Source organism: Grus americana, chromosome 5 (genome assembly GCF_028858705.1).
Source record: "Grus americana isolate bGruAme1 chromosome 5, bGruAme1.mat, whole genome shotgun sequence".
In the NCBI taxonomy this organism is placed as follows: domain Eukaryota; kingdom Metazoa; phylum Chordata; class Aves; order Gruiformes; family Gruidae; genus Grus; species Grus americana.
The window spans coordinates 36405511-36416289 of record NC_072856.1 but is presented as its reverse complement, the minus strand read 5'-3'; the positions used below and the strand labels follow the sequence as shown (position 1 = coordinate 36416289).

At 48.4% G+C, this 10779-nt stretch overlaps 2 protein-coding genes across 2 annotated transcripts in view; one reads left to right on the top strand and one right to left on the bottom strand.

The window, feature by feature from the left end:
• Window positions 1–4874: 4874 nt before the first annotated feature.
• Window positions 4875–8869, bottom strand: LOC129206755 (translation initiation factor IF-2). The gene is made up of 4 exons (XM_054826554.1): window positions 8852–8869; window positions 8788–8794; window positions 7476–8617; window positions 4875–7383 (listed from the first exon to the last, which is right to left on the bottom strand). Exons 1-4 carry the CDS (start codon window positions 8867–8869, stop codon window positions 7303–7305), a joined length of 1248 nt encoding a protein of 415 aa, XP_054682529.1. The 3' UTR covers window positions 4875–7302.
• Window positions 7973–10779, top strand: part of SPRED1 (sprouty related EVH1 domain containing 1) — a 63424-nt gene continuing 60617 nt past the window's right edge. Inside the window, exon 1 of the mRNA XM_054827085.1 lies at window positions 7973–9141. Within this exon, the coding sequence (XP_054683060.1) occupies window positions 9110–9141 (32 nt within the window). The 5' untranslated portion in view covers window positions 7973–9109. The remainder of the gene's footprint in view (window positions 9142–10779) is intronic.

Sequence of the window (10779 nt, the reverse complement as noted above, 5' to 3'; positions counted from 1 at the left end):
ACCTTCTTGGGCAAAAGAAAAATCTCTTAGGTGATTGGAATGAAAAATAGCCCAGCTCTGAAGTACACTACAATTCTCAAATAATATTCAGGATCTCCATTACTTAGGAAGAAAGACAATTTTTTTTTTTAATAAAAGGATGAATTTGCTTCATAGTAAAGAAGGAGGAATGGAAACATACAGTATAAATACCAAAAAAAACCCCCACCTTCTATACTGAATTCTTGATTTTTAAATTAGTTCATATTGCTGTTTTAAATGTTTGCTCTCCTTCCCTGAGTTAAAGTTTTTCTACAAGAGGCAGCATGCACATTAACAATTTAATTGAATTTGTTTGATGCTATAACCATGTCATTAGTTAATTTAGCACAACTCTGTGTGGCTCCCAGAAATAGTGGCGCATACAGCTTAGTTGTCACACTGGTTTGCGGCACAAGCCCATTTGTAGGAAAAGAAACAAGCGCAACGCAGAACGTCTCAGGTTTTAACTTTCTTTTAAATTAAACAATTTCAATAAAATGGCAATAATAAGCATGGTGGAAGGAGGTATTGGAGTAACTGGCCACCTGAAGTGGTGCAAGGCAAGTTCTCTCTTTGCAATCCTGGTACCGTGCAGTCGACTTTCTGAAGTAAAAACTATGTGCAACACTCATTTGCACTTGAGCTAACACTCTATTCAGACCTTGCATATCCATTTCTGCTTCCTTTCTGCTTCTATTGGAGTGGAAAAGCTTGAGAGAGTTATGAATCCATTTGAACCTCTGAGGCACTTTTAAAAATATAGCGGATATTTCCATTCTCATTTCTAGAAGTGAGAGAAATCAGGGTGGAGTAAGAATTGTCCTCCTATGGAAGTTGAGTGATACAGGAACCTACTTCCTCATGGCTGAACAAATTAAACAGTCATGTAAATGCTCCTTGTTCGTTTTACTGCAAAAGAAACAGGTTTGCTTTAATTCCCTACAGTGGTAGGTTGAAACTAATCTCCCAGCTATGCCCTGAAATGAATTCAAAGTCTGCATACAATTGACCACAGCGTCTCAGCTGAAATCTCTTCAGCTGCATCACAAGCCCTTGTTCAATCGTGCCGTACCCTCGCAGATTTTTATATGAATTGCCAAAGATCGCACAACACAGGGGTGGCAGGGCTGGGAGGAGAAGCAGAAACGCTGACGGGTCATTCTGTGTTCGGAGCATTAGACCACAGTTTCCCCTCGACAACACATTTCTGCATATGGAACAGAAACGTGTCTCCGGTTCCTATTTTATACAGACTGAAATGACTGCAATGAATCTGTCCCCAGTTGCTGGCCAGCAGGCACCACTGTAATTTCTGAATATATTTGGGACTTTCCCTTTGGAGGATCCTGGGGCCTGATTTTCTAAGTGACTATTGATAATAACGGGCCAAAAATTTCAATAAAAGAAACATATGAAAGATTATATTAAACTTAGAATGAGATTCAAACTAAGATTTTTGTGTGTTCTTCACGAATATTTACTTCTTAACATAAACATTAGCAAACGAATGAGATTGCAGTCATTTTCAGTGTTCTTAGATAGTCTGGTTTCTTCCTTTTATTTACCCAAATTTTGTGGTATTTTACCAAGCCACACTTTAGGCTGGCGCAAATCACCACTGCCTCCATAAAAAGCAGTTTTGCAGCGCCACTATTTTCTTGCTCCCCCCTCCATGTTATACGTTCTTGGGTAAGCATGGGTGGTTATCTAGTTGCACGGTTAACTGGAAATACTGGAAGACTAATCAGTTTTTACTTCCCACACTAGTTTTAATCTGGGTGAATTTCCCAGTGCAGTTCATTGCTCAACACACAAATATTTGGGCCACCTAAGGTGCAAGATAGGGAAGGGAGCAGAGTAGGAGGAAGGTGAGGCAGCTTCTTTCAGTGGCAATGCTGACCCTAGGTGGCCATACCTTAAGGCATATAGGGTATTACAAAAACCAAACAGATGCTTATCCCAAAACATCCTGTGAGCATGTTCGAAAAGGATAGAATAAAGTTACTGAACAACTGATACCACAGATCACCACTGCGATTGCTGTGCACATCAGCCGCATCAGCCACATCAAAGGTACAACAGCTGATACCTCTGAAAACACACAAGGTGCACCCCCCCATTGCCCACCTGGGTCCCCATTTTTCCAACACGTAGCAGCAAGTGCTAGCGGTTTTCTATCTAGTATAAACAATTCTAGGTTATTATAAATCAGTAACTGGAATAATTTACGAAACTCTGATATTCTAATGATTTAGATCCATCTCAAATACATCAGAATTGACACAGATTTGACTCTAACATGGTTTTGTATCTGGCTGGAAAACATTTTTTGAGACAGTAGCATCAAGTAGAACAAACAACTTTTTTATGCTGTATGCAATAACAGGATTTCTCATTAGAACTTAACAAAATCTGACTTTGCTGAAATAGTAATGTAGATTTAATCAGCTCCTTTTAGCCAAATCCTTATTAAGTTGTGTGTAATGACCATCCCGTGTTTAACTCACGCTAGGATTCTAAATGAAAGCTATTACAGCAGGAATTCCCAAATGACCTCTAATGATTTTCCTCAAAATGGCAGAACGTCCATCTGACCTCCATTTGTTGTAAACTTATCATTAGCATCTGGATACAAGTATAAGCATCACTGTGTTTTGTCGAGGCAGAGTTCAAAACTTTCATATTTAGGAGTTAAAACCTCCACTAAGAATTGGTCACTTAACTTCCGCAATGACTGACTAATCTGGATGGCTTTACTTAACTTCCACTGATCCTATCATGGATTTTAAGACGTGAACGCCATGCCGATCAGAATTATGCAACCTAACCTCCCTAATACATCTTCTATATTTAATTCTTCTGCTGCAGACTGAGTCCTGCTACATTCCACGGCCACTCCTGACCACCTCTTTCATCAGAGACGTTCACAGACACGCGTGGAACCATTTCAAGGAATGGTGAATAATTGGGCCAAATGCATGCTAGCTCTACACTCAGTAGTAGTATATGAGAAATGCTTTAGTCCCACTCAGTCAAGTAAATGTGTTTTGTAACATAGAGCAGACTGCTGCCTCATCATAATTACTCCTGGTTAACTGAGCATTTTAAGACTAGTGTTAGCCATAGAAGGACAAATGCCGACGAGCTTGGGATGCATACACATGTGAAAATTACAGAAATTCAGAATACAGATTATTATTTCACTTACATAGATTTCTCCACGTACATGGCTTCCTAATTACATATATTGCCTTCACCTTCCCTTAGCAGCAACTGTTGCCTCCCCATTCCTCATTTAAAAGGGTCTCTGGAAGTAAGGCCAGAGAATACTTACATCTCAGAGATCCACGGCTATCAAAATGTTACAGTGGAGCAATGCCATTGAGGTATAAATTATTTTTTGTAAAGTGCAACTAAAGTAGGCATTGGATGTAGGAAAACATCAAAAAGCAATGTAAAAAATCATATTTTTAAACTACATTTGTCCTATTCCATACTGGGCATATCTTGTCTCTAGCTAAGGAGTCATCCCTGAACCTACACCAACAAGTGAGTACACCTCAGCAGCTCTAGTGAAAAGTATTAGAAGCTTTCATTTCTAGAGTTAGCTTTTCCAGCTCATACACAGGAGGGCCAGATTTCACCTCAGGACATTTAGCTTGCAAAGTCTGGAACATCAGAAAGCAAAGAGGCAGAGAATGTATGAAGACAAGACCCCAAAACATGTGGTGCTTGGGACACAAAGTGGCCATTTGTCTGAGGTTTCTGAACGGTGTTGCCCGTGCCTAGCCCGCTTCTGCCTTGTTTGCACAGGCAGGGCTCACACATACTTCTGAAATAAGCCGTTTACACTGAAAACACCTGATCGCTTATTTCTGCTTCAAAAAACGAACCTGGGAGGCCCTGAGACCAACTGCTGCTCAGCAAAAGGACACCAATATTCCAGCATTGTGTTCTCTGACCTTTCCAAACTGGGCAGAGGTAAACAAACAAACACGATTTCAAAATCTGCACCGACCCGTGCAGATTTTCTGTCCTCTTTGTGACATTCAGGTGAAGGGAAAGAAACTGCCTGCAAGACCTCTGCTACACATATCGCAGCATGAGACTGCTTGCAGAAGTTGAAGAGCCACCACAGGTGAAGAAGCGGTGGGCCCTTCTCCCGTTACTGCCTCCACACAGACAACTAAAAGTCGCAGGATGAGTCTCACAGTTTCAGTTCACAACTGAATACACGTTTTATTCTTAATAAAGACACTCACAAAAACCTTGAGGAGACTGAAATGATTTGAAATTATTTGTGGTATATGACAAAACAGTGCACTTTATTGAATTGCAATGATGAAAATCATTTTTACATTAAATATATTTGAGGAATTTAAAATAAAACCCCAGATTAATGCTCTTTCTTGTCATCGTCATGTCTTTTTCTTCAGGTGCATCTGAATAGAGCTACACTACCATCTGACAAACTGAGCTGATTCTTGAGCATTCTTGTACAGGATCACGTTACTCAAATTATCTTAATAAAAATATTAGTTTACATAATGTTAAATATTACAGCTTTGAAGCCAGTAGAAAATGAGAATTAAATTAGCAGGAAGTTACATTATCTGCCAGTCACAAGACAGGAAGTTCTCTGAAAGGATTCTCGTCGCGCAGTAGAATAATACCGTACCCCCACAGCTGAGTTTCAAAATGCTTGAGGGGGGGACCATCATATATTCAATTTGATTCATGTGAATTGTAAAATTGTACAAAAATGGGTTTGTAATGTATTTTTAGTATTTGGATAAGGTTGCGCCATGAATAACTGATCTATTTTTGAGTGTACTCTTTTAGAAAAAAAAATGTTTTTACAAAACAATTGGAAATTTTCCTCCAAAAGATTCCCAGATAAGGAAGCAAGCATTAGGAGGGCAGGTTTGAGATGGGTACTTCTTGAAACGTGTTATAGGCCCTTTATCAGAGAGAACGTGAGACCAGTGTACTATCACTCTTCATTATGCTTATGGTAGAGCCCTCTTATAGAAACATGGAATTTTGATCCATAGGAATATTGCAATAAATATAAACTATCCAGAAACAAAACACGCCTTTTCTTGCCTGCTATAAGATAAAAATAAATTTATGTTTAAAATCCTTTAACTAACCACCCCTCAAAATAAAAACCTGACTGAAACTCTATATGCTTTTTCCTCACTGCAACATTTTCTTATAGTTCTGTATCTTGTGGTGTGCCCCAGGGGTCAGTTCTGGATCCAGTCTTACTCAACATATACATCAATGACCCAGGCAAGAGGACAGAGTGTACCCTCAGCAAATTCACTGATGATGCAAAACTGGGAGGAGTGGCCAACACACCAGAAGGCTGCACTGCCATTCAGCAAAACCAGGACAGACTGGAGAATTGGGTGAAGAGGAACCAAATGAAATTCAATAAGAGCAAGTGTAGGGTCCTGCATCTAGGGAGGAACAACCCCAGACACCAGTACAGGTTAGGGGTTGACCTGCTGGGAAGCAGTGCTGTGGAGAAGGACCTGGGAGTCCTGGTGGACAACAAGCTTTCCGAGAGCCAGCAATGTGCCCCCGTGGCCAAGAAGGCCAATGGTATCCTGGGGTGCACTAAGAGCATGGCCAGGAGGTCGAGGGAGGCTATCCTCCCCCTCTACTCTGCCCTGGTGAGGCCACATCTGAATATTGTGCCCAGTTTTGGGCTCCCCAGTTCACAAAAGACAAGGAACTACTGGAGAGAGTCCAGCGAAGGGCTACAGAGATGATTAAGGGACTTGAATATCTCTTGTATGAGGAAGGGCTGAGAGAGCTGGGTCAGTTTAGCCTGGAGAAGACTGAGAGGGGATCTCATCAATACTTATAAATATCTAAGGGGTGGATGTCTAGAGGAAGGGGCCAGACTCTTTTCAGTGCTGCCCAGGGACAGGACAAGGAGCAACAGGCACAAACTGGAACACAGGAGGTTCCATCTCAATATGAGGAAAACCTTCTTCACTGTGAGGGTGACCGAGCACTGGAACAGGCTGCCCAGAGAGGTTGTGGAGTCTCCTTCTCTGGAGATACTCAAAACCCGCCTGGACGCCATCCCGTGCAACATGCTCTAAGTGATCCTGCTCTAGCAGGGGGTTGGACTAGATGATCTCTAGAGGTCCCTTCCAACCCCTACCAATCTGTGAATCTGTGATTCTCAATCACATAAAAAAAAGGAAAAGCCTTCAAGAAAAATCTCTGGACACCATTAAGACCCGTAGACAAATTGTACTTTGAACCTTAGGCGTAAAGGAAGAATTTCCTTAACAAATACCCTCAATAAATGCAGTACTGCCCTGCTTCTGTGCATTCAAACAGATGCTGCAAGTTTGTAGTCTGGCATACGATGACACGAGGCACTCCAGGTTCCCTTGAAATGGTGAAAACTCCTTCTCCTGATTTCCCATGTTCCAGTCTCTCCCTTCCTTGGGAAAAGCAGCCAACCAACAGTAGCGTGGGAATCGGACACGTTATTGCCGCCAAGGGAGCTTGCCCCATCTTTTTCAAACCGGAAGAAAGAACAGCTCATCACTGCTCTTATGACACCACCAGAGTTGGGAAGAAATCCCGCAGTTACAGGAAAAACTGAACTAAGATTAGAGTTGACAGAGAAGGCTGTTGGAGACCAGCTGTGAAAAAGCGAGGAAGTACACAAGAAGCCGGGGATAATGAATGTGCATGAGGGAAGTGATGTCTCTCACAGTAGCATCACAATATTTTATTCCATAAATTTCGGACAATGAGATGCATCAGTTGGCAAGCACGCATACAAAGACTAGGCAGGAAGAAATCAAAATCTAACCGACAGACAAAACCACAATATAATCTTTTATTATAATCTAATTTACTTGATGGTCTGACTCATGATTTTTGAGTCCTCAGGGTTTGCAACACTGCTCCACTTTTCCATCAGACCAAGCAGCACATTTCCCATCTAAGCTCCTGAAAAGGGATTTGGGTTCACTTGCTGCTGCTTCTTGATTTCACTGCTTACCTGGATCAACAACGAATACTTCCACAGCAGTGTGCGTTTCGAGACAGAGGCCGAGTCAGGGTTTCATACACCCTCCCGTGCCATCACCTGCTTAGAACCGCTCCCAGATTTAGAGAGTTCAGGTACCAACTACACACGGGCTCCCCTCTCAAAGGGAGGTGGTGAGCTGCACACCCCATCTTCAGAGGTGCTACACGGGTGACAGCCTCACACGGCATCACTTCAGGTAGAGCAGGTCCAGGCTAACATGATGGCATTTCTTGGCTCGCCACTCCATCTTCTTTACCGGCGCGTTTCTGTTGAACACGGAGGTTAACGGCGGGCTGTACGGAAGGAGAGGCCGGTGCCAGGGAACGGGACACGGGTGTCACCCGCACTCCCCACAGGCTGCCGCACACTTGGCGTTTACACTCACTTCGGCTTCAAAAAGTACAGGAGTGGAAACGCAGCCCGCAGGGGGAGGCGCCCAGGCACGGCCCCCTGGAGACCCGCCGGCGCTCAGCCGCGACCGCCCCGAGCCCCCCGGCCGCTGCAGGCCGCCGCCGAGCCGGGCCTCCTCTCCGCCAGAGGCCCGCTCCCGCCACACCCCGGGCCGCCCGCCCCGGCTCGGCCCACGGCGGCGGACCCAGGGGTCTGCGCCCCCCGCGCCGACCAAGGGCCGCCGGTCCCGCTGGCCCTGCACCCCCGCTTTAGGCCGGGTCCGACGGCGCCCGGGGCGGGAGGGCCTGCCGGGGCGGGAGGGACTGCCGCGGCGCCCCCCGAGCTCCCTGCCCCGCGCCCTCGGAGCAGGAAGGAGAACGACGCTGGGGCAGCTCGCGTATCCCTCCGCGTCGCCGTGCGTGCGTGTGCGGCGGCAGCTCCTCGGGAAGCGCGTGAGGCAGCGCCGAGGGGGGGAGGGAACTACTTTCAGGGAACTCGAGCGCAGGGCAGCCGCCGGGCGCCGTGGGGAGGGTGGCGGGCGCCGGGCGAGGGGGTTGCTTTCTTCCTCGCTCTTCCCTCTTGTCCCTCCTCCCTTTCCCCCTTGGTTATTTTGGATCAAGCTGTGGTGGCGGAAGGAGCTTGAAGTAACGCTTCCGCCCAGTTTTCCTGTGAGGAGGGGGCGGAGGCGGCTGCGAGGAGCCGAGGCGGCGGCGGCCGCTAATGGAGTTGCTGCTGGGGAGGGAGCGCTGCCGCTGAACTTCCCCGCGGGCTTTCTCCCCCCTCTCCCCCTCGTCCTGCGGCCGGGGGCTCCTCTCTCGCCCCGGCGGCTCCTCTTCCCCTCCCTCCTCGCTCCTCTCCTCACACAAACAGCCGTGACGCATCCTCTCTCTCTCCTCCGTCCCCCCCCTTCCCACCCCCAGGCTGGTTTAAAACGCCTCCCTCCCCCCGTCACCAGCCTTCTCCTTGGGGCCGGCTCGTCCTCCCTCCGCAGTGCTCGGCGTCGCTTTAGGAGGGGGTGGGAGAGCCCAGCCGAGCCGCTCTGCCCCCCTTTCCCCCTTCCCCCCCCCTTCGCCTGCCCCGGCCTGTGGCGGCTCCGGTGTCTGGAGGAATTTCTGCCGCCGCCGCCGCCTGCCCCGGCTGGGCGCGGGAGGCGGGCGGGCAGGGAGGCGGCCGAGAGCAGCAGGAGGAGGAGGAGGAGGAGGGCAGGAGCGAAGGCGGCTGCAGCGGGAGATGAGCTGCAGCGGGAGGACGGTGCGGTGCAGCTTTTTGCGGCGGGGAGCCTTCCCTTGTCTCCACCACTCTGTTACCGCTTAACTGCGAGCAGCTCGAGAGCAGAAGATCCGTGGTTGTTGCTGCTGCTGTTTCCACTACCTTCATCATCATCATCATCTCTAAAGACAGGGGGAAATACGCTCCAGCGCCGGACAACGGGATTTCGTGTTTTCAGGATAAAGATCGCTTCGCCCCCGTTTCCCCCCTCCCTCTCCCTCACTTCAAAACACTGCCCGTGCCCTGGCCGGGGGCGGCAGACCGGGGGGGTAACAATGGTGAAGTTTCTGGTGAGTTCTGGCTGCGCCCTGGCTGCGTCGGTGCTGCTCCGTCTCCCTGTCGGATCGCGGTGAGGAGAAAATGAGCGAAGAGACGGCGACTTCTAACAACGAGTAAGCGGCCGTTCCCCCCTCGCCGCGGCGGCGGCTCTCCCCTCCGCTTCGGGATCGGGCTGGGGCTCGGCGGGTCCCCCCGGCTCCGCGCCCCGCGGGGGCCTCTGCCCGCGCACGTACGTGTCCTGGCCTCCCCGTGCGCGTACTGCGCATTTCTGCTCGCGTACATGCAAGCCCAGAAGCTCCCTCTTTGTGAAGGAGCTCGGTTTAGAAGGGCTACGAGCCAGCGGCCAGAAAATCGTGGTTTAATTAAAGCCCGACAGAAAACGGTGCAGGTAACGATGGTGTCTTGGAGGGGGAAGATGGGGTTTGAGTGCCCAAAGAGGTATCGGCACGTACCACCTCTGATAATATCCTATTACTTGTAGATATTTCACATGGAAACTAGTGTGTGGGAGCTTCATCCTGCAGGAAACTGCTCCTGAATTTTAATTGGATGAGTCAGTCAGTGTAAATACAGCTTAAACCTACCCTAAAGCCTTTTTTTTTCTCTCTCTCTTTTAATGAGCACTTGGGACTTTTTTTTTTTTTAAAAAAAAAGGAAAGGGGACAGTTCACAGATCTCTTAATGTTTTTAATGTGACTGGTTTGAAGGAAATCCAGAGGAAAATGTGTGTGTGCGGCTGTATCCCCCCTGCATGTAATCTGTCTTTGAAATACATTTTGGGTCGGAGGCGATAAATATTTCTCAGAAAACCATCAGAGTTCTTTATGGCATTGAAAACCAAATATAAAGTATTTTGAAACTTTTTCTGTTATCGGGAAGCTTATGGTTGATCGCTACAGTCTCCGAGCTTTAGCGTTACGATTTGCGATGTCGGTGTTTGCTCAGGCTGATTTTATGAATGATGCGGGTGACGGCCGCGGCCATGGCGATGGGGAGGGAGCGCTGAGCCCGTTGTATTTGTAGGTAGCGGTAGGTGGGCGAAGAGCAGCCCGACTGACAGGGTGCGGACGGGTCTGCTCCGGCAGGGAAGACGGATTTCCCATTTCGCTGCCTTCCTCTGGGCAAAGCCTGCGCACCCTCCCCTGCGCTCCCCAAAACAGGGAGGTTTGATCCCCGAGGAGCAGCGCAGGCAGAGCCCCGCGGGGGAGCGGGGCCCGGGGAGCTCCGCGCTACCGGCCGCGGCGCTGAGCGGGGAGCGGAGCGGGCCGGGCGGGAGCCGCGGCGGCGCCCGCGGGGCCGGGAGTCGGGGCCGCCGCCATGTTTCCTTTTTTGTGAATCGGTCTCATTTGCATACCACAATCTCCATTCATAAAAAAAAAAAAAAAAAGAAAAAAAAATGCTGTCATCACCGCTGACCTGCGGCAGAACCTGCCCTGTAGAGTGCCCGGAGCTGCTGCTCCTGTGCTAAGGACCAGCCTGCAGCCATCGGCTGGCGGAGGAAGGTCCCCAGGACCTGCTGTATTAATATGTGCTGTTCGCTGCTTGTTGACACAGTTATGTGGGAAATATCAGCTCGGGGAGGTGCTGGGAGCACGTGATCCGCTCCATTCATAAAATACCTGGCTGTCCATTCACAGTGCAGTACAGTGTCTGCATTCAGCAGCCTCGCACATCAGACCTGCATGGGAAGGGAGAGGCAGCCAGGCCGGCAGGTTTATCAGAGAGGGCAGCAGAAAAAGGGCTTATGGCTG

What these genes read in the sequence shown, in the direction of transcription:
- LOC129206755 (XM_054826554.1), bottom strand. An exon ending in CTGTACTTTTTGAAGCCGAA is followed by an intron (nt 7,384 to 7,475) that starts GTGAGTGTAAAC and finishes CCTTCCGTACAG; the next exon opens with CCCGCCGTTAACCTCCGTGT.